The sequence below is a fragment of the Salvia splendens genome, chromosome 15 (assembly GCF_004379255.2).
Source record: "Salvia splendens isolate huo1 chromosome 15, SspV2, whole genome shotgun sequence".
Lineage (NCBI taxonomy): Eukaryota > Viridiplantae > Streptophyta > Magnoliopsida > Lamiales > Lamiaceae > Salvia > Salvia splendens.
Genome location: NC_056046.1, coordinates 8,360,997 through 8,385,966, shown reverse-complemented (window position 1 = coordinate 8,385,966; position 24,970 = coordinate 8,360,997). Strand labels below are relative to the sequence as shown.

General features: G+C 35.3%; 2 protein-coding genes across 5 annotated transcripts; both read right to left on the bottom strand.

Annotated features, from left to right (window-relative positions):
• Nucleotides 1-11,807: 11,807 nt before the first annotated feature.
• On the bottom strand, nt 11,808-14,917 carry LOC121766528 (spermidine synthase 1-like). 4 transcript variants are annotated; one of them, XM_042162786.1, is made up of 8 exons: nt 14,629-14,917; nt 14,314-14,390; nt 14,101-14,223; nt 13,838-13,942; nt 13,561-13,633; nt 13,408-13,479; nt 13,129-13,324; nt 11,808-12,007 (listed from the first exon to the last, which is right to left on the bottom strand). In XM_042162786.1, the coding sequence occupies exons 1-8, from the start codon at nt 14,720-14,722 to the stop codon at nt 11,962-11,964; spliced, it is 786 nt and encodes a 261-aa protein (XP_042018720.1). In that variant the 5' UTR covers nt 14,723-14,917; the 3' UTR covers nt 11,808-11,961. The 4 variants fall into 4 exon arrangements, with proteins under 4 accessions (XP_042018720.1, XP_042018718.1, XP_042018719.1 ...); XM_042162784.1 differs by lacking the exon at nt 11,808-12,007 and having other exon boundaries at nt 12,911-13,324; nt 14,629-14,903; XM_042162785.1 differs by lacking the exon at nt 11,808-12,007 and having other exon boundaries at nt 12,911-13,324; nt 13,847-13,942; nt 14,629-14,901.
• Nucleotides 14,918-16,508: 1,591 nt separating this feature from the next.
• LOC121767271 (probable xyloglucan endotransglucosylase/hydrolase protein 33) lies at nt 16,509-18,477 on the bottom strand. Its single transcript, XM_042163508.1, has 4 exons — nt 18,178-18,477; nt 17,997-18,097; nt 17,126-17,334; nt 16,509-17,040 (listed from the first exon to the last, which is right to left on the bottom strand). The coding sequence occupies exons 1-4, from the start codon at nt 18,404-18,406 to the stop codon at nt 16,629-16,631; spliced, it is 951 nt and encodes a 316-aa protein (XP_042019442.1). The 5' UTR covers nt 18,407-18,477; the 3' UTR covers nt 16,509-16,628.
• Between the last annotated feature and the right edge of the window lie 6,493 nt (nt 18,478-24,970).

The following is a 24,970-nucleotide window of genomic DNA, read 5'->3' as shown; positions in this document are numbered from 1 at the left end:
CCGCTCTCATAATGTCGGCTCCACTAGCTCCGCTTTGGTATTGAGTTGCTTTATTCTTGTAGATGCCGCAAAATTTTTTGACATCTCTGTCGACGCGGTCAAAATGACTGCGGAGCATCTTCAGGGTGCGGTGGCGGGACCGAGCCGGCTTGTTCTCGTTGTAGGCGGCGGTGACCTTTTCCCAAAAACACTTGCGGGTTTGTTGATTCCCGACGATGAGATCGTACGAGACGCTGACCGAGCGTTGAACAGAGTCATCGTGTCCGCCCGGCTGTATGGATGACGGCCTATATTCTCCTCCTCCTCGGTTGCCTTCTCCTCTTCCTCCACGGCGTCGAATGTGCGGCCACTGGAGCTTCCACCGCCGCGTCCTCCTTCCGGATTTGGTTCATCCGAAAAATCCTCCATAATTTGGGATAATCCCTGCGATTGCCCATACCTCGGGGCGGAGGGACGAGCGTATGCATCCACATCAAAATGGGGTGATTGGTACGCCGCCGGCATCGACGAACCGGAACCACCCAATACATTGTACATGCCCCCTCAATCGCCAAACGCGTTCAAGTCATATCCGCCGGAGCCGCCCTCGTTTCCGTCGCCGGACATTTTTGAAATGAAAATTGGAGAGGAAATGAAGATGATTTGAGAAGAATAGATGTGTGTTTGTGTGTATAATGAGGATGAAAGAGAAGTATTTATAGAGTAAAAAAGAAAATAAAATTTAAAATGACAATTGAACGGTCATATGACGGCTTTTATTTTTATTTTTTTTATTAAAATCGAATTTAAAAAAATGATTTATAGCTTCAGCAGTGACGACTCCCACTCGCGGGCCGGCGAGTGGGCGTCACGTGGCGCTGGCGCGTGGCGAGTTGGCGCGCCATCCGTCTCGCTGGGACGAGACACTCGCTGAGACCGGGACGAGAAGCGGGGTTGCAACGCCGTCTCGTCTCGCCGAGACGAGATAGAGATGGCAATGAGACGCGCTGCGGATGCTCTTAAAGCTTTATCTATTTTATTGTTGGCTAAGACTAAGACAGATGCTATTTAACTTTTATTTTTAACTTTGAGAGAGAGAGAGACGTGTAAACGTGTGCAATTATATGCAGATAAGTGAGATTACATCAAAATATTAAACTCGATTTTAATATTCCACTACGTGGTTGACTCACGAGAGATGAAAATGATATTCCAAATCGTTCATTATTTTGGGTTTTTGCTAAGTGCTCTAATTTATTTTATTATTATTGAAACTCTCAAAATTAGTTCTATCATCTTATTCATTACTATTGAATCTATTGATACTATGGTTAGGTATTAGCTTATATATATATAGGTGCATTATAATGATAACCCCAATTTCCGTAATAACTCTATAACTAAATCTAGACCACACATTTTTAAAATCACGTGGTCTAGATTCAAACTTAGCTTTTCTTCATAAAAAGGGCGCAGAGGGTAAATATGTCATTTCGCTTATTTAATTTCTGAATTTCGCTCATGATAAAATTTACGTATCCAAATTTCGCTCATTTAAATAATTTAAATACGTAAAATCTTATTTCTCATGATATACAGATGTATGAGGTTCAGTTATACGTAAAATCTTATTTCCCATAATATACAAATTTGGCTCATTTAAATACATAAAATCTTATTTAAGTATCATTTTATCAGTCAAAAGTATCATTTTATCAACTCAGAGTATCATTCTATCCGGCAAAGCTATCATTCTATGCAATAAACCTAACATATACTCCCTCTGTCCCGTGCTACTCGCACGTTTGCTTTTCGGCTCGTCACAAAGTCCTTACACTATTTATAATTTAAGTTAGAATTAATGCATTTAATTAATATGTTAGTTTAAGTTAAGAGCTCTTTTATTAAGTGATGTCTCATTACACCTAAAATTCTTTTTTAATTACACAAAAAAATCAATCCCAAATTTACGGCCTAAAATGAAAAGTGCGAGTAGCATGGGACGGAGGGAGTATCATTTTGTCATTTTATCATTTTATCAGTCAGTCAAAAGTATCATTTTATCAACTCAGAGTATCATTCTATCCGGCAAAACTATCATTCTATGCAATAAACCTAACATATATTATTTTATCATTTTATCAGTCAAAAGTATCATTTTATCAACTCAGAGTATCATTCTATCCGGCAAAGCTATCATTCTATGCAATAAACCTAACATATATCATTTTGTCATTTTATCATTTTATCAGTCAGTCAAAAGTATCATTTTATCAACTCAGAGTATCATTCTATCCGGCAAAACTATCATTATATGCAATAAACCTAACATATATCATTTTATCAGTCAAAAGTATCATTTTATCAACTCAGAGTATCATTCTATCCGGCAAAACTATCATTCTATGCAATAAACCTAACATATATCATTTTATCATTTTATCAGTCAGTCAAAAGTATCATTTTATCAACTCAGAGTATCATTCTATCCGGCAAAACTATCATTCTATGCAATAAACCTAACATATACTCCCTCCGTCCCGGACTACTTGCACTTATTTCCTTTCTGGGCGTCCCAAGTTATTTGCACTCTTTCCATTTTTAGTAAAAATTATCACCTACAGCCGCAATTGTTGACTTTGCTATACACTCATTCCTTAATCTCCATGCCGAAAAGGAAATGTGCGAGTAGTCCGGGACGGGGGGAGTATCATTTTATCATTTTATCAGTCAAAAGTATCATTTTATCAACTTAGAGTATCATTCTATCCGGCAAAACTATCATTCTATGCAATAAACCTAACATATATCATTTTATCATTTTATCAGTCAAAAGTATCATTTTATCAACTCAGAGTATCATTCTATTCGGCAAAACTATCATTCTATGCAATAAACCTAACATATATCATTTTATCATTTTATCAGTCAGTCAAAAGTATCATTTTATCAACTCAGAGTATCATTCTATCCGGCAAAACTATCATTCTATGCAATAAACCTAACATATATCATTTTATCATTTTACGTGATATTTGGCGAAATTCAGAAATTAAATGAGGGAAATGACATATTTACCCCCGCGCTTTTTTTATGAAGTAAATCTAAGTTTGAATCTCAACCACAAGATTAGAAAATATGTGTGGTTCAGATTTGGTTATAGGGTTATTACGTGATTTAGGGGTTATCATATGATCACAACTCTCTCTATATATATATATAGAGGTTAGTGATCAAGATAAAACTAATCTTAAGTGTATAACTAGAGAATAATCTAATGGAACAAATATTATTTATTTTAATAATCTAAAATAGGCTGAGGGTATTTTTGGAAATTACATTATGAAATTTCACTATGTGTTGCCGTTTTTTTCACGTTCATCACTTATTTTCCTCTGTAATAGGAGAGTAATACTATTATCTGGTGACATAAATATAGCATAATTGATCACGCTGCCCCCCCTCCTCACACCGTGATTCCGGCCATGGACGGCGGCGGAGAGAAGCCTTGCTGGTTCTGTTGCTGAAAATTCTGCTAGTGGTCTCTTCCGTTGCCGGATCTGGGAAGCAGGGTCGTGAAGGATTTCGGATAGCGGCGATCGGAACGGAAATTGTTGTTGTTGATTGGTGCTGTTCATGCCACCGGTAAAGCCCCCTGGAAATCCGGAAGACATTCTTCTAGCCTTTAAATTGGTTGGATTCACGGTGGGCTCAAGCAGGGAGAGGGTTAAATGTTGGGTTTTTTTATTGTCGTTACAAAGACTTTGAAAGACGGAGAGAGTTGTTGCAGAATTTGAGAGGAATGTGATTCTATGAATATGAATCATATTTTGTAGAAATTGAGCTTTGTATCACCGGATTATCCGCCGGAAAACGTGAGTGAGAGAGAGGATAGGTGAGTGAAGAAGGGAGAGTGACAGAGGGAAAGACTGTAGGTTTTGGTTAGTGGAGACTTGAGATTCACTAAACATGTGATGCTTTCAATATATAAATAGCTAAAAATTAACAATCACTCTTATTCTGATTTTACTTCACTCTTGTTTACAAAACACATCACTCTTATTCTGATTTTACTTCACTCTTGTTCACAAAACACATCACTCTTATTCTGATTTTACTTCACTCTTGTTTACAAAACACATCACTCTTATTCTGATTTTACTTCACTCTTGTTTACAAAACACATTACTCTTATTCTGATTTTACTTCATTCTTGTTTACAAAACACATCACTCTTATTCTGATTTTACTTCATTCTTGTTTACAAAACACATCACTCTTATTCTGATTTTACTTCACTCTTGTTTACAAAACACATCACTCTTATTCTGATTTTACTTCACTCTTGTTTACAAAACACATCACTCTTATTCTGATTTTACTTCACTCTTGTTTACAAAACACATCACTCTTATTCTGATTTTACTTCACTCCTGTTTACAAAACACATCACTCTTATTCTGATTTTACTTCACTCCTGTTTACAAAATACATCACTCTTATTCTGATTTTACTTCACTATTGTTTACAAAACACATCACTCTTATTCTTCCTTTCTTCCTGACTGCCGCTGATGATTGGATGAATCAATATAAATTATGTAGGTAGTGTCGGTAGCAACTAAAATTAAATTAGCTCATATGATTGGATGAATCAATATAAAAATCTTGTGGCTATAACCGCCAACTCTATTTATATCTTTACATCTTCTTCAATCATTTCCTCACCTAAACACACAACAAAATCTCACGTCGGAAACGGAGGGTTTAATATGCGGACTCGCTGATACAGTTCTGAATCCTAATCACGGTCGTGATGATGATGATGAAAGTCACGATGAACGATCCAGATCCACTTGGGCTGAGGTTTCTACTCATCTATCAATCTGTTGAGAGATTTTATTGATCTGATCCGGACTAAAATGCGCAGGTGGTTGGCGGGGAGCAGGGGGAAGGAGATCAGATTAATCGTATACCTGTTTCGCACAACGCACCAGTAATTAATCTCCTCTGTTTCCTTAAATTGTGTACGACTCAGATTGTTGTAAATGTAGTACTATGATTGTATGCAGCGGAAGGAGATTCATGAGCAAAGGGAGCAGCGGCAGTCAGGAAGAAAGGAGACGGCTACAACTACTGCTACGGCGACAGCGACGCGGTGGCGATGGCTTGAATGTGGTTTAATCGGCGATGACGATGGCGAACAGAGAAGAGGAGAAAAGAGAAGAAGACGCGGTTTTCAAATGAATTCAAATTTTCGCACCTAACCTTATTTTGGAGTTAATTCAATTGGCTATGCAATGACCATAATACCCCTGCATTGTTATTATGGAGTAAATTTGTGATTGATGGAACTAATATCTCATTAAATTCGAAAATTAATACTAGCCCTTGATTTTTTTGATCTTGTGGCTATGATTTGTTCTCTAGTTATTTGGTTAAGGGGCATTTGCCCTAGATCACTACTATATATATATATAAGTTATGAATAATTTTTTTCTTCTAATTTGTTTCCACATCCATTGTGGCAAAAAAGGCGATTCCGTCTCCTTGGCGGCCCCCACACTCCGGCCCGACATCATGTGAGGGGGTTCAATCAGGGTACGCAGTAGCCCGTTAAGGGGGAGACCTTAACCCACTGGTTGCCAGAAGCACATCTTCCAAGGCCTCACAATTGTGCCTGAGAGATGGAAGCAACTACATGACAGCAGTGAGATTCGAACCCAGACTCATTGGGGCAAGACCTGCCCCTCCGTTGCCAAGTTTGGTAAATTGATGTGTAATTGATGAGTATTTGTTTGTTTCATATGAAAACGATTGGATTTGTTTAGCATATATTCTCACATTGAACATATCAACACAAATCATGATGGATTTATTGTATATTTGAATAACTTAATTGATCAAAATTGTAAATTTGTAGCTAAAATTATCCTAATCTCACGAAATTATTACTTAATATGCTTTTAAGATTTCACCGCCCTAACTAACAACGCGTACAATTAGGTGTTTTATTCTTAAATTTTTTGTTAATTAATTTTGTTTATTACTATTATTATTTATGAATATTCCATATGGAAAAAGGAAACAATAAACGAATACTACTATCGTTATAAATAGCAATTGTCCGCTAGTATAAGACAATAAATATGATGGATGCCTTTGAATAGCAGACCAACTATGTTTAAAAAATAAAAATAAATAAATAGCCAACAAACTATTAAGAAACTAATTATAATCATAATTAGATCTGATTTTGAATTGTTAGTTGTTACCACAAAACTAATTGTCACAGAATCGTCTGCTGGATATATTGTCGTGCAAGTCTCTTACTCTATATGCACCATAAAAACATCAATTAGCAATAAATTATCTGTCATTAATTATTATTGCCAATATTTTAATCTAATTATTTTAGATAGACAAATGAAGATATTTATGTACTTTGCGAAATGTAATGGTTGCTATAACAATTACGGAGTACTATTTATTACTACACCGACGATTATCTGCTTATCCACTCACTTTTTAAAAGTGTAATAAATGTAGAATATAAGAATATTAATGTTGCTCCAGTCCGAAATTAAAATTTTCATATTTTTAAAATTAAATTATCTAAGGTAATAATCGTGAAAATAAATTATAAATATAAGAGCCCGTAAATAAATTAAGCTTAACATGAGCTCTAACTTTTGTTGTATGGTTTTATTTTTAACTACCACGACAATCGAAAAGTTACAAATAAAAGGGCAGATAAACGTACATAATTATAAGTACATAACTGAACTTTTTTTAATATTTTACATTAAAATCATTTTATAAACATTAATTAACTTAAAATAAATTTCATACTAATTATTTTGCAACACTTCGAAAAAAAATTAAATTTTTACTTAAAAATATTTGTATATTTAAGCAAAAAAATATTTTCTTAGTAAATATTTTACAATTAATTCAAATCAAGCTCAAAATCATGTTATAATTCGACATAAAATTTCTATATCACTTCTTGCTACATATAATACAATAAATAACAAAACTAATTTTTAATTAAATTCACTTAAATTTCAAAATTTAAGGATATCATGTACATGTACAATTTATGTACATTTATCTTTTCTTCAAATAAAAATATATTGTTCTCATTGAACTCCAGCTATATTAATATAACACAGGATGCAAAACTGGTTTAGAAAATCATGGGAGAGATTAAGACGCTATACTATTAAATAATACAATTCACATATTTAATTTGCCTTGGACTTTTTAACCTATACTAGTGTCACACCCGTGCGTTGTACGACTTATTTTATTTTAGTGTTGTAATTTTTTAAGTTGTGAACTAATTTAATTGAAACATAAATACATTTATATATAGTAAATAAACACATTATGAAAATATAAACAATTAACGTGGCAATATAAAAAATTAGTCAATTACATAGACAAAAACATAAATAAAATCAAACATTAACAAAAGTTAACACAATTAATATAATTTAATATTTCATATTCTACACATTTTGTAAAACTTATTTGTAAACAACATTAGTAGAAAAATCACAAGTACCATCACCATCTTTATGACAAACTAAAATATTCAATCCTTCACGATCCAGAATTAAATTGTGTAATGGCCTTGTCGAGGTCAATAATCACACTAATTATATATACAAAAATACAATCCGAGTAAATGTTAATACACAAATAATAATAATGTAAATACACAAATAATAATAATGTAATTGCAAAAGCAGTAGTACTAAAAAAGTACCAAAGAGTAGCTCTTCACCTATTTTTTAAATTTGCTTGATTAGATCAATTGTCTTAAATAATAAATCTTGGAAATTTGGGGTCGATGACTTCAGATATCCGTGTTTTGGAGCATATAATAATTTAGAATTTATAATCTGAAATAGGAGGATGTACTCTACTTCTTCTTACAAAAAAAATGGCAAATAGTAACAATTGAAGCTTCCTTAATTTGATCACGAAACTTATTTTGTAAATTGCGGGAAATGTGCCTTGAATCCTAGTGCCTTGCATGGAAAAAATAAACAATTAATGGTTTTAGATAAATAACTAAAAAAACGTAATAAGATAAGAAACAACACTTATACCACACGGTCGTGGAAAACACATTCGAAAAAGATTACATTGGATTTGTCCCCATGTTTCATGAATTCATAAACACGCACACATCAGACTCGAATGGAGGACGAAGTATTGCTAGGTTGTAGACAGTTTAGGAAGGTGAATTCCATAATCTTTTAAAAATTATAATGCAATAAGGGAAGACAATGAAAAAGTGAATTGTAATCTTACACATGCTACAAATTTATAGACAGAGAGTATTGAGAAGTCGTCGTATTTTGGGAGTTACAAATATCAAAGAATTATCATTCGAAGGATCTAGGCTTTCCGAGAATTGATTACCGACATCATGTGTATGTAACTTATAATGCACATCACAGTCATTGAAAACGAATGACCCAACCCAACACACAACCCCCAAATCAAGGTTTCAAATAATATGCATGAGTCGCCGCGCAATACCGCTGCCCATCTTCTACTCCAACACAATCTACTCAAACAAATTTGAGCATGATTTCGTCACACTAACTAGTGATACGATTATATATTTTTCGCTTTCAATAATGCATACTTTTATATTTCAATCATGTATTCTTTGATTTCAATAAAAATGACTTTTGGAATTTTAATGAATTTCACATATTAGTTATTGAGGATTTAACTTAATTGAAATAAAAAAAATAGTAAAAGAAAATGAAAATAAAAACATTACATCTATGAATTAAGTACTACTACTACTATCTTAAATAAGAAATGTGGTAAACAGTAATGTTTTGGAATAATATAAAGAAGTGGTGTGGATTTTGGATGACTCATGGTCCACTGATTCTATCATTTGCGTGGGAAGCCATATGAATTGATACGATTTTTTTTCCATGCTAATTATAAAACTGATTAATTTCAACGTGACTTTCAGATAAAATTGTTGCAAAAGACAAACTAAGCAATATAATAATAAGATATGAAATTCGAAAAGAAAGTATCTTACATATAATATTCTTTTAAAGTTGTTTTCATGTAGTAGTTCAGTTCTTCGAGATATACTAGTTTATTGCATGAATTTTAGTAAATTAATTTTTTAGGGCAGTTTGGTAGAAGTCTTCTGACGATTAGAAACTAATAAAATATAATCTGAAGCTCATAAACTATAATAAACAAATAATACATTAATCTTACTAGTCACTATAAACCGGATTAGGGTAGGTCGACTAATAATGTGCTTATTATTTGGTCAACAATTATATGATCTCTAATTTCTACTTGCGCACGTACATTCTTAATTTTTCGTTTTCAGTAAAACAACATATATATTTAATATATTTTCTAAATGCTACTGGTAAAATTTCAAATTAATTAACATAATTTACTATTGACGCTAAAATTTCAAGTACTCAATCAGTCAATTAAATGCCAAAAATAAACATCGGAATTAACTGTTTACGTACAAGAGAAAACAACTTATTCCTAATTAATTATATAATTGAAAACAACTTCTAATTGTTTACGTACAATTATAAGAAAACAACTTATTCCTAATTTATAATTGATACTACAGAATAACAAGCTAGGTTGAAAAAGAGAACGATTTGAATGCAAAGAACCCTAATTAAAAACACATATCAATAATTAGGTGAAACATCCATTTCTGCTAAAAATCAAATAATTTATTGGTCCACAATAAAATCCGAAAATAGAGAACAATATGGCAGCCCTTGCAGTTTTGGACTCATATGATCTATTATTGGGATGATATACTTTAGAAAGTGTGGAAACATTAATTATCCATTAATAATTAATTAAGTGGCAGCAAAAGGTAGGTGGAAATTGACCATAATAAATACATTAGCTTATGATATCCCCACAAATCTATTCTATTTACAAAATATTATTGTGCAACTTTATGATTGGACTTGCTTCTTTAGATATTGCATCCAACTCTTAATTTTTTTTGTAGATGTGTTTAATTATATCTTTAAAAGCTATTACCGACTATCATATTATTGTACATTATTGTAGTATATCCAAATTATATGAATATCTAGCAAGGGAATCAATCTATATCTGGCCATTTAATCAAAATTTATCATTAAATATATGGTTAATGGTTTCTACCTAGGCTACTTAGAAAGAACAAATAGAGTTATAAGTTGTAAACTAGCTAGGAAAGTAAAATTAAATTAATAGATTCTAATGGTGTTTGAATATTGAGTTAGTTCGAGAACATCATAGTTCCAAATATTTGGGTGGGGGCATATAATTTTAATGTGCCTTCATTTATTTTCAAGACCTAATTTTTGAGTGCTACCTGACTCTTCTCCCCATTGAAATTAAGATTGACTGTCGTTGTCCAATGACACAAAAAGTGGATATTCGACTCGTTGAAAATTTTGATTAAATAAAATGTTATAAGGTTGGAAATTTTGATTAAATACTATCGTGTAAATATTGTATATTCGACTCGTTGAAAATTTTGATTAAATAAAATGTTATAAGGTTGGAAATTTTGATTAAATACTATCGTGTAAATATTGTATATTCGACTCGTTGAAAATTTTGATTAAATAAAATGTTATAAGGTTGGAAATTTTGATTAAATACTATCGTGTAAATATTGTATAACTCGTATATTTTATTTCAGTGGTTTAATAATATTAAAATATGTATATGATGGAGTAGGATTTTATTAATACTAGTATATATATTGTAAAATGGAACTACTTTCTTTGACTAGAACGTCACACGTATGTATATGGATATTGCTAGGAATTTTGATGGCTCTATATGCAGACAATTTGCTGCAATCTGTACACAGATGGAAGGCTATTGACCCACCCCAAAAATGTGGTTCGAATTCCATGATTTGGACTGTTCATTTTTATCCCTATTAGTTTTCAAAAAATAGCAGCCCTACTTATCAAAATGAAAATTTGGACACAATGTTTTTATAATTATTTTTATGGAGATTATTGTATATTTCACAGAAAAAAAAACAGGAGTTTTAGTTATGAAATACACTATACTGGTATTTATGAAAGTAATTATAAATTATTCACTATGTTCCTATTTATAAAGGTAGTTATTCATATACTTTTGTCAAATTCTAGTTTGTATACCAACATTAAAATCCACTTACAGTTTATGAAACTATTGATTTGTTTTGATTTTGCAAGCAATTCAGATTTTACCGTTAACATCACTTGATTTACTTAGGTAGGTGGCACTATCAGACGTCAACCAAAATGAAGTCACATTTTAGGCAGCAAAATCAATACAAATTAATGATTTGGTAATTTATAAGTGAATTTTTATGTTGATATACAAAACCAAATTTGACAAAAAATTTGAAATTTACATACAAATATCCCTATTTTATTGTACTCCAATAAATTTTGCTTTTTTTGTAATCTAGTTTATTAGAATCTTGAAAGTTTTCAAGCATGAAAACCCCAGAACCAAAGTATGGTTCATTTTTAGTATAAAATTATCTAATTCGGATTACTTAAGAGAACTCTATGTCAATCTATAGAGAGAAATTTGCTGCGAAGTTAACAGCGATATTTCTCAAATAATAATTGGATGAGACTTTTAATACCCAACGAAGGAACAATCTTTTGATATTGATGTAGTAGTAATTTGGAAGTGAGTAGTTTCTGATGAAGTGAGCCCATCTATCAATTTCAGAGTGGGCTGTATCTTGATTTTATGTTTATCCTTTTTTTTATAAATATTTATGGAAATTACATGATCATAATAAATGGTTCAATGAAAATGAATTCTTACATTGTCCAGACAAAAATGAAACATGGGTTTCTCACTCCAAGATTTGTAGGAAAAAATAAATTTAATCCAGTAGTTTTAGCTTTATCATATCAATCAGTCTTCGCCGGAATCAATTTTCTGGCAAATGAGGGCAAGCAGAAAGCTGCAGAATGGATCTGAAAAGAGCACCATAAAAAAATCAGTAAAGCAAACTGAAGTGAGAAAATTCCAATCTACAACATGTTTCTTTAGTAGTAGTACCTCATAGTTGTAAAAATTCAACTCTCCCTTAGACCATGTTTATCAACAACCCTTCAACCCAACCCAATCATCCACTTTTTTAATATTTAATTCATTTCTATCTCTTACACATCATCTTCCATATCATTAATATTCATCCAACCCAACCACACATATATTCATGGTTTATCAATGACCACCCAACCACACTATTATATATTTATTTTTACATTATTTTTTAATACTATTATTATTACATGAAATAATTATTATTGTAAATTTATCGAAAAAACATAATAAATGACAAACTAAAAATTATAAAAACAAATAAATAAACTAAAAAATATGAAATTCTACTAAACTAAAAAATATGAAATTCTACTAAACAATAAGGATTATAGGAGGAGAAAAGATGATATTTTTTGTGTGCAAAACTATAGCATATGTGGTCTCTATTTATAGAGGAAGAAAAATTATGAATTTTGATATAAATTTTATAATTTTTTAATATAATATATTAAAGATATATTAATTATTAAAAATAATAATATCAGCCAATGAAATTGTGTCAATTGGCTGATATTATTAAATGAGAAGAGAGACCGAAGGTTGGTTTGAGGAGAGAAGGAGACTTGGGTCGAGGAGAGAGGGAGAATATGTATTGCATTTATTTTATTTTTTTAATTAAGTTTCTGACGTGGAGGTCGACTCAAAGCAGCGATAAACATGGTCTTATCCCCAACACGACCGTCAATTGGGTTTACCGGATTCTTGAAATCAACAGCAGGCCCCTCAGTCGCGCACAGCATGAAGCCGATAACCCCCATAACAGCACAACATAGTTCAGACTAAGCATTTTACATAAGGTTAATCCAATCATACAAAGCCAACAGGCCCAATCTATAGTAAAATAGAGGGACATTCATATGCGATTGGCGAACAATTCAGATAGCATACAAAAAACATAGTGTACAAGCACAAAACAAGTTGCTTTCAGTATACAGATCCAAGATATAGTAAAATATGGGAAAAAGAGAGAGAGAGGGGGAGAGAGTGCCTTGGATATGTAGGAACTGTTGTCCAAGCATAGTTGATAGAGCCTTTAAAAACCTGGCTGCAGTTTGCAACAATGCCCTCTATAATGTGCATATGAAGCCATATGCTCTCAGCCTGTGTGCAGACAACGCCACCCGGGCGAAGAGCCCTAGCAACGGACTCAAAGAAAGGCTTCTCGAACAGCTCCTGAGCGGGGCCTAAATTATGCAAGCAAGAACTCACAGCCAAGAACAGAAACAAGGGCTATTAAAAAGCAATGATTTGTGTTGTTAGTTGTTACCAATTGGGTCTGAGGAATCTACTATGACTGCATTATAGGTTCCTTCTGGGGCAGCCTTCAGAAACGCCACTCCTACAAAGATTGTCAGGAAATGTAGTGTGTCAAATTTGAAGCAGAGATGTGAAGCAGTTTACGTATAGAGTTCAGTTTTACCATCTCCGATGTGTAGTGTGACACGGGGATCATCAAATCCAATGGCTACGCTTGGGAAGAACTTTTTAGAAACCTATATCAATATCTTACATTAGAGCTTTACTTTCTTTTTTTGGGCAAAGGATCAAAAGTAAAATTCCAAAAGAGTGTACAATAATGTATTACTATTACATAAGAGATTCTCTTATTTAAATCAATTATATATGTAGTTTTCTATCGAAGGGAGAATGAGCAACAAGTGAGAAATGAGTAGAAACAGGGGATTTACTATACTTGCATCAACTACCATTTTGTCAACCTCACAGATATCTATCTTCTCGACTGATGAATGGCGCGACACTTCACGTAGGACTCCAGCATCTCCTCCCCCAATCACCAAAACCTTGAAACGAACAACATCTGGTTAGATCACAAACCAAATGGAATATGAAACTTATGCACTGTTCACATCAAGGAAAGCAAAAGCCCCACATTTAATAAATTTGTCAATTTTTACAATACATGAGATGTAATCCTATGAGAGATTGGTAGTGGAAGCACCTTTTTGGGGTTGGGAATGGAGCAAAGTGGAAGATGAGTGATCATTTCTTGATAAGAACACTCATCCCTCTCTGTGAGCTGAATCACTCCATCCAAGACAAGAACCTTTCCATAAGTTGATGACTGCAGTAGGATTCAAGGAATTAATCATAATTCACCAGTACTTATAGAGACAAAAGTGCCATCTCTCTCTCATCATGAAGAACATTTTACCTGAAAAACAATTGCGTTCTGGTAATCCGACTTTCCCTGAAACAATATCTTTTCCACCTTCAATGAGTGTGCTTCTCCTGCATGTTTCACCACAATTTAGCTTTTGATTTCATTCACAATGAGAGAAAATTAAATTAAATAGTCAAAAACCAACTACAGATTGAAATGTGTGAAAAGATACATCTTCACTCAAAGCTCTGTTTTTTGATAAACAATCAACGAAAAATCTCAGCTTCTGATTCTTACATGACGAAAAGAGAATTTCAACAAACATGTAATATACTGATATAGTTATTGAAAAAGCAAGGAAATTACCAGGCCACATTGGGCTAACCTCGGAGAACCACCCCGGGATTACGGAGGGGAAGCCCTCCGGCCGCCACACCGCCACCGTTGTTATAGCCTCCATTTGAACTGGAATGGCGCCGCTTGCAACGGAGAGGCTCTTCACACAGCAAGTGAGTGGCCACAAAATGTGCAAATCTTTCACGCAGTGGTCACCTTTTTGGAATCACTTTTTCATTATTTAAAACTTTGGGAATTGGAATTTTGTATTTTCTGGTTGGAAATCAGCATTATTTGAAAGTATAAAGATATATATTGCGTCAGCTTATTGAAATTTTTAATACTAGTAGTAGTATATTGATTTTGAAATTAGTATTTGTACTGTCATTTTTACTTCTGGATTGCTCATATTTTAAAAATCTCTATACTCATATTTATACTTTAATAGTACTAATATTACTAGAAAAACTATTAATAGTACTCCCTCAAAATCCGACAAACTTGACATTTTGGAACTTTCATAATTGTGAAACACGTTTTTTTTTTTTTTCATTTTTGACAAATGGTCTCACAAGTCATAATTCACTAACTTATTACATACACATTCAACTAAAAACTAATAATATTAAAATGAAACGTATATTCAACTAATTTTCTTTATAGTGTCAAACAATTTTTAAAAATTTACGTCGAATTAAAATGTGTATTGTAGACATGAACGAGTAATACAAGAAGTGTATACAACTTATTTTGACAAAGACCGATACTATCTATACATATAAAGTGCACCAAAATCATAATTAGTGGCTGATTTTCAAAAGGACTGATTATAGTATCACCAAATTTTATGGTTTATTCCGGCAATTTATTATACTATAAAAAACGTAGCATAGTTGACAATAAGAGCATCCATAACCGTGCTCTTGCCAGCTGCACGGTTGTGGGCCCGACCCCACTTTTTCTGTCTGCTCTCTGGCAAGAGCACAACACCCACAGCTGTGTTCTTCGCAAGGACTAGCACAATTAATTTAAAATTTAATTAAACAATAACATTTCAATAATACTAAAATTCATTAAAAAAACCTAAATAATATTAGAAATGACAAATAAAATAAAAACGACATAATTAAAATCCTAAAAAATTAAAAATTACATAATTAAAATACTAAAAATTAAAAAAACCACTACGCGTTGCCGAATTTCGCTCACATGTGTTTGATTAGGTCTTCTTGTAGTTGATTGTGGATTCGGGGGTATTCGCCGCGACATATGCTTCGTAAGCGGCACGATGTTGTTCATAGTATTCTTGTTCTTCGCGTTCCGCTTCCGCCATAATATGGGTGAAATCCATTTGAGGTTTTGAATGAGAGATGAATGTGTTGATAGTTTGTATGAGAATTAAGAATGCGAGATGAATGAGAGATGAATTGATGTGATAAATGGATGATGAATGTGTGTATTTATAGATGATTTTGGGGGAAAAAATAAAAAAAATTCAGAAAAAACGGCCATATTTTTGGGATTTGAATTTTTTTTAATCATTTTATATAATTTAAAAACGATTTTTAAAATTAAAAAAAAATAATTCAAAGGCACGGCGCGAGCGCAGCGGCGGCGGTCCTCGTCCTCGCCGCTGGCACGGACGGCGGCCTTCACTCCCACCACCGTTGTGGATGCTATAATGAAAAGAAATATAGAGGAAGGGAAGATTGCTAGGCTTTTGTCATTCATAAACTCTCAGGCCTTTTAATTTTTTATTAATATTCTTTACCTAAATATTCTTTTAGGGTAATTTTTTATGGTCACTGGATTAGGACGTATGCGATATGTGGAGAAATATGAATGGGTCCAAAATAGTCCTACCAAATATTGGCCCAAACTGTAGTCCATGATCAAATTAGAATCTTAGATAATATAAATTCAATTTATTGATAAATGATGGAATTGATCCATAAACAATACAGTACATTTTAAACACATCATCTCTACAAATGTAGAGCAAAGAATATAATAGTAAAACAATACACATACTAATTGGCATTGCATTCCGGAGGCAAGACCTTATACCTAATCTTATCTTGGCAATATGAGTAAAACATATGCTTCCTCCTCGCCCACGCCATCGCGCCCGATTGCTGCCTCGACAACTGCGAAAACGGCTCCCCCTCGACTGGATCCAAGCTTGAAATGCCGCTTCTCGAACACGGTGATGAACTATCGGTCGCATTTCTCCTATCGGAGACGCACCCCTCCATCTCGATCCCCCGCATCATTGTGACAAATGGTGCGTACTTGTAGTCGACCGCGTACTTCCCGCCATGTGTCGCCCACTTTGAGCCGTCCCAAATTGTCGTGTAGACCGACATCGGCTTGGAGGGGTATACCGACCCAATGGCAGGGGTGTGAGCCACTTGTCTCACGGGCACGTTGTCCACTAAAAACCTGTCATATTTTTATATTAGTGGATGCGAATTTCCCTTGACATTTTTTAATTAAAATAAATTTTAATTGAGTGGGGTTGAATTACAGTATGTGGTGGTTGTTCCATAAAATGGTGTAGTCGTGGAAATCTTGAGTGGGATCAAACCATAAGTAGAATTTCTCTTCTCGTCCATTTCTTACACTTCCATTGCCATAGATGTTTGTTTGTAGAACCCAATCCCTTCGTTTTTCGTGCCCGAGCAGCTCGATGTCGATCTCGTCGTGGTTGTGTGGGAAAAGATTTGCATTTGATAGCTACAAAATGTACAGATTCCGTGTTCAAATCTTCTAGTACAAGATTAATGATTCAAACAATTATTTTTTTCTAAAAAGAAAATCACATTTAAAAAAAATCGGAAATTACAAATTTGTAATGGCACTGACCAGTGAATCAAATTCATTTACATTTTTATAAAGAAGAATTATTTCGTCAATCAAAAGTCTGTGGATAGGGATGAATTTTATTCGAGTACTATAATTTCTATGTAGATTTTATTTGATTGCCAGGGAGTACTTCTTTCTGTATCAAAAAATTGGGCTAGTACAAAACTGAAAACAAGTGGAGTATTAATATGTTACTACCTCCGTCCCCCAAAATTCGTCCCAGTTTGACCGGGCACGGGTTTTAAGAAATATAATGGAAAGTGAGTTGAAAAAGTTAGTAGATTGTAGGACCTACTTTTATATATTGGTTTTATAATAAAATGTGAGTAAGAATGAGTTGGTGGAATATGGGACCCACTACAAAAAATGGTAAAAGTGAAATGGGACAAATTTTGGGGGACGGACGAAAATGGAAAACTGGGACGAATTTTCAGGGACGGAGGTAGTATTATCCATATATAGCTACACATATTTTGAATTAGAAAGTGACACCATTTCACAAAAAAACAACTTAGATTTGTAACAATACTTACATAAAATGCCACCACAACTCCAGATGTAAAACCGGCAGGCAATTTCATTGCAGCATTGAAAAATCCATAGTAGTATTTATTTTTCGATACCAATCCTGATCCTACAAATAATAAAAATAACAATTAAAAAAGATAAAAAAAATAGTAATGAAACAAAATTGAGAAAAAATTGTGTTATTACCTGAGGATTTGTCCAAACTTAGAGCAGCAGTGGTCCCATTATTCGTGACATGAATATTGGAGGCTCCGAAGGCAACATCGTAGCTTTTGTCGACCGTGGATGGACTGAATCTGTCCGTTAGGCGTTCGACACTTGGCGGTTTGTAGACGGGGCCACGAGAGCACACGTCAGCAGTCAAACAGAAAAGGATGAGAGCTGAGAAGCATAGCTTAAGATGAAACTTTGCCATGCTAGTGAAAGAAGAGATGGAATGATATGTTTTGGAATTTTGATGTATATTTATATGGGGGTTGTTTGAAGCTGGCTGTATCTTCCAAGAATCCCATTTGATTGTTGATGTAAGATTTTGAGACATTAGTTAGATAAACATGTGCAGTTGAGTTGGATATCATTTGTTTCCAGCCTTTTTCCATGTCTTGATGGGACTACTTTTTTCTAGATTTTCTTCATCTATCTCAAGCTGTTTTCTTGAATTTATAATGCACTTAATTATAGTTTAAACATGTGCACCCGAATTCTATAATATATATATATATATATATATAATAATTCATCATACATTAAGCTAAATAAAACCCATACACAATTTTGTAATGATGAATGAGAATATTAATTTGTCTGTTTGCAAATTAACAGCTGTAGTTGGGCAAGATTATGGAAGCGACGGCTGCCCAACTCGAACAATTTGGTCCTGAAATTAGATGCAATTATTGTTGTTGTTTGTTCATATAATTGAATGCAATAATTCACGCGGTTTGAGCTTAGCTTTCCTCCAACACCTTATGTGCTATTTCAGGTTATGGTGGTTGGAGTATGCTCCTCATAGCCATTAATTGCATTATTCAGGCATTCATTTAATAGGAGTACAATGTAAGAATGACTGAATGTACTAATCCAATGGAAAACTAGGCTTTTTATACAAATCAAAGGGAACAATCGAATGAAAAATAGAGAGCAACAGTTATGATCTTGGAAGGGTGGGTGAGGCCGAGTCTCCTGGTGGAGCCAGACGCCCAAAAAGAAGGCCGATGCGATGCGATGCGATGCGATGCGATGCGCACACACATGTACCCACATGGCAATGACCACTATGTCATCGAGATCTCTGGAGTACCAACCATTTCCTAATTTTCCCCAGCTCATTTATCATTGGATCTCGTGCGAAACAAAAATCTGGACATCAACCTCTATCTCATGTACTCTTGTTCTAAAATATGCGTTTCTTTTCCACCTCTTGATTCGGTTCCAACTCTTGGAATACACTTGTTATGAATGAATGCTACGAATGGACCATGAGGTGATGTCAAACATGGAACTCTGTAATTTCCTATCAAACTTACCAAAATATATGCATCTCCAACCAAGACAAGATACATACCTTTTGGTCACGTGTCAAACTGAGAGCAACATTCCACCTTTCATAGCAATGATACTAAAATTTACCAAAAATATCGTACAGTTGAAAACGACATGTTTCATTGTCTCTCTGTCTCATACTTGCACAAGATACATTGCATCTTCACTCCTAGGGTTGCCAAACTCTTATGTAAGAAAGGCTTATAAGATCACAAAAAGTCAAAAATGTCTCAACCATATTTCTCCAAAAGAAAAACCTACTTAACTCGCAACGATGGAACCAAATGTTTTATTACCCAACTTAAACAAAAAGCATGGAAAGAGGAATCGATATAAGACGGAAAAAAACACTTACAATTTAATCTCCAATCGAATAAATTTCAACATTCTCAAATTTAGAATAAAAAAGTTGATAATTAAAATATGTAATTACTAACATACTTATATTTTAATTAGGCAATTTTCTTTTCAAAATAGTTGGAAAATTCAATGGCCAGACCCCAACTCCACAATCCGATCACTAAAAGTCTAAAACCGTACATTCCCTTAACTATTCATTGCCGTATAGGTATCATAGCTACCAACAGTGAAAATGCCAACATTTTAAATATTGAGATACTTTTTTCTTAATGCGATTTAAAATTAGGTGTGGTGAAGCAAACCATATCCCACATCGGAGAATGGACAAGAGTTGCAAGCATATAAATGGGCTACCCCAACTCCATTAGTATGAGGCCTTTTGGGGAGTACCCCAAGAGCAAAACCGTGAGGGTTTTGACCAAAGCGGACAATATCATACTAATGTGGAGTTCGGGTGTGCACCACCGATACCCAACAGTGGTATCAGAGCCCTGGTTCAGGGGCTGGGCCTGTGTGGCTCGGGGTTCGGTGGGTTGCGCTTGCAAGTTCTCCGATGTCTCTGCGTGAGCTCGACCAAGACCTGTGGTGACCTAGTGACCTGTAACATGGGGCACAGACATGTGGTCTTGGTCTGGTGGTCTTGGTTTGAGGGGAGGATTGTGGTGAAGCAAACCATATCTCACATCGGAGAATGAACAAGAGTTGCAAGCATATAAATGGGCTATCCCAACTCCATTAGTATGAGGCCTTTTGGGGAGTACCCCAAGAGCAAAACCGTGAGGGCTTTGCCCAAAGCGGACAATATCATACTAATGTGGAGTTCGGGTGTGCACCACCGATACCCAACATTAGGTAATACTTATATGAATCTGATATTTCCCTAATCAAATGCGGAGATGTAGTGTTGAAATATTCTTGTTTGGTCCTATGCAAAAGGATTTGTGTGATAATGCATTTGTGCCTCGGAGATTATTCTGGCAGATTGGTTGAATCATTTGATGATGAGTTTAACATTATAATTATACTCTAAAATCTGCATGCAGATATTTCCTTAAAATATACACATGCTACTTATTGTGACAATGTTCATGGGGATTTGAGGGAAATGGGATTTTGAAAGGTGATTCTTGTCATTCATGCTATACTTAGAGCATCCGCAATAGTGGATGTCAGGTTGGACGTCAGGTGGGACTAGTGGGATGTCCGTGGGGGTGTTCGCCGCAATAGCGGACGTCAGGTAGGACGTCCCGAAGTAGGACGAGCTCTCGTCCACGCCCGAAACCGGACGTCCTACCTGACGTTCGTGCTCTTGTCCGCTATTGCGGGGACAAGAGGTAGGACGTCCCAATTTTTTTTACAACTCATTGCACTTCATTTTTTGTATATTTGATAAACACCAACAATTAAAATGAATTAATCGTATTTTTAATTTGTTTTATTGGCTAGAGTGTCGGTTAGTCCTAGTGCTAGACTATTATTGTGCAGTGAGATGTCTTAGTGATGTGGCAGTATAGTGGGATGTCCTAGTGACGTGGCCGGAGGTGTTTTTGGGATATCCTAGTGCTAGGTTATTGGGATGTCCACGCTACTATGGAGGCTTTTTATCCTCTATTTTGCTAATAAAATGACATTGGTAGTCTACTTCTTGAAATGATCGAATCAAGATTTCATCATTCCACCAATATCACGTATAGTGCATATATATGTGCTTTCGATATGCTTCTAAGCACGGCTCTTAGTCATCAAAGGTCCATGCCACATGTGGTTCATGTATGTGGCAACCAATATCTTGCATTGTGCATCATATTTCACGCAATGATTATCGTAGAACGAAAACTCAACACTTCTAATTGGATAGACAGAGACAGGATTGACTCCTTTTTTTAAAAAAAAATACTCCATTGATATGTCTCGAGCCATGTGCTCTATGCATATGGCTGTATATTAACTTTTTACAAAGCTGTCAACAGCCTGCAACAAAAATTGAATCTTGAGCCTGCCAAATACTATTTTCATTCTTGAGCAGAAATATTTCCTAAAAATGTAAATTTTCTTCATCCCAGTGAAGACCTGATTGCAAGCGTTGCGCCAAATCAAGATACGACCACAAACTTGCTAACTTATGCAACTCGTCATGAGTCATCTTACGACAAATACCAAAATAGTCGACTCCAAGACTTCAGCATGATTCAGTAGAGAAATTAAGGCACACTTCAGTCACCTCAATGATTATGATTTTGTTTCAATTCTGTAAATTTTTTTATATTATTCCCATTATGTAATTAATAATTTTTTATTCATAAATTAATTTAACTAGTGCCCACTAAAGTATTTTGGGTCAGTTTTTGAAAATTGCAGTCCAATCTTTTTGTCAGCCAAGCCAGTCTGATTCATTAGTAATTAGCGGAGTATTGCTTTAGCTATTGGGCCATCTGGAATCTATTTATGGGCCATCAATTTATAACTATACAAACTACCAATTTCATTTAATATTCGACCCGGCTCAATAAGCTAATCCACTCTCTAGTCTCTTCCTCTATCTATATAGACAGCTGATAATAACATGTGAAATCAAGGTGGCGTAAGGCCATCCACAATAGGAATAGCTCAGCCATAGCCTAGCCACTGCCACATCATCAGCACTAAAAATTCTCCTGCCACATCATCAAAACAAGCAAATAGCTCAGCAATAGCCCAGCCATAGCCTAGCCACATAATATCCACATCACTATTAATTTAAAAAATGAAATGAAATAATTAACAATCACACAATATACGAAATTTAATTTACGAGACATATACGAGAAAAGTTTAATAATAATATTAAAATTTAAAAAAGTACAATATTTTAAAAAAAATACATTAATTTAAAAAAAAATACAATAATAAAAAGGAGTGCCAATTCACTCCTCGTCTCCGTCGTCGCCGCCTCCGTCGCTGTCGCCACCATCGCCGCCGCCGCCGCCGCCACCGCCGCCGCCGCCGTCGGTCTCCCTCCGTGCCGCCTCCAAATCCTCCTGCATGCTAAGGAGCATTGTTTGAAGCAAACTCTTCTCCACGGGGTCCACCGCCGCCCGCCATTCGGCCATCGTCTTGACCATCTGAGCGCGCGTTTGTTGACGCGCGAAGAATTTGAGATCCGTTGTGGATTGGCCAAGGGGGGATGCCGACTGGACCTCCTGTGAACCCCCAGCGACCCCTATCGCCTCCCGTTGAGCCCGCCTGTGCCCAACCGGGCGAGTACGACGAGCAAACGAACGAGGGGTCGGGACCTCCTAGGCCGTCTCTGGTAGGCTGCTGCTATCTTGCCGGTACCAGTCGAAAAATCAAAACTGGGGCGATAGGCGTCCCCCGGCGTCCCCTGTGTCGCGGGCGTCCCCTGCGTCGCCGGTACCCCCCGGGCATCATCTGCATCCCGGGTGCCCACCCCGGCATCTGGACACTGGGTGCCCACCCCGACATCGCCGGAAACGCCCCCGGCGGACTCCCTCCCGCTGGTATCCCGGGCATCATCTGCTGCCACGGGTACATGTTGTAGTATGGGTGCATCTGACTCGGGTGCATCTGACTCCATCCACCTCCCACGGGGATTGGGGGAGTTTGAGATCCGCTACTCCCTGAAGTAGGCTCGTTGTTGAGATCCATTTACCGTTATTGATCTTGTACAGAAATTTAGATAGCGAGAGTACTCGTTAATACAAGTGGTGCGAATGAAAATGACGGGCAAGTTGCGTATATATAGTGTTTAGGAAAAAAAATTAAAAATTCGCGCTAGGCGATCCGGACGCTGCAATAGCGCCTAGCGGATCGCCTAGCACACCGCCTAGCGCCGCGGAACCGCCGAGCGCTAGGCGGTTTTTTTTCGCGAAATCCGCTAGGCAGCTGCAATAGATCGCCTAGCGCACCGCCTAGCGCCGGCGCTCGGCTAGGCGGTGCGCTAGGCGCTATTGTGGATGCTCTAAATGATTATATATATGGAACTCTTGCCGTGTTACTTCGTCTGTTGACTTTATCCCATAATTGTGCAGCTAATTAAATTTAATTTCATGTTCATGTCATTATAGAAGTTTAAAATGTATCCACCTCATTCCGTGCAACGAAACGTTGTTGAATAGTTATAAAGAAATACACGTTTCTAACACAAACACACCTCTAATACAAAATTAATTCTACGATTAACACATACTCATCTTCATGGTGGTGTTAATCCTCCCATATTTATACCACTAAATGATCCTTTTGAACACGAATTATTTTAACTTTACTATTTAATATTTCACTGAGAAGTTTTCTATTTTAATTCGACTTGATATTGTCGATACAGTGGTACTCCCCCGTTCCACAGTAATAGAGATATTTTATTTTCTACACTCGTTTTGAAAAAATGATATTAAATAGTTAAAGTGGATAGAGAGTTAGTAAGAGAGAATAATGTAGAGAATAATCTTATCTACAATATTCTATCTCTTACTTTACTTTTTTTCTACTTTAACTATTTATAATTATTTTTTCAAAATAAGTGTGCAAAATGAAATGCCTCTATTACCGTGGAACGGATGGAATATTACGTAAATTATGGTGCCATTGGTAAAAAGATAATTAAATTCCAATCAACACCTAAGCATAAAATAATACTCCTAACTCAAGAATCTTGGATTATAATACTAACACAAATAGTTAGATTGAAATCAATACACCAATAAACCAACAAAAAATGGATCCAATGCCCATGGTGCCAATAATCAAGAAACCGTACACATTTATGAGCAAATATAATTTTGAAGACAACAATGCATGTCGGCTGCACTTTCCTCCATGCAGGGATGGGCACACGAGCTCACCCAATAATAGCGCGCTACATGTCGATATCCCATTGGCCATTAGACCTTCCACGAAATGTACGCTACTAATCTCCCAATCCTAAATACTCCATCTTGCCACGTGTTACAAAGACAGCCCTCTGATCATAGTCAACTCACACCATGCCACCACGTGTCCCTATCCATATTTTCAACAGCCCACACTAGTATATAGATAGAGAGCCAAATGCAAAGATTCAAACACAAATCTTTTTTAT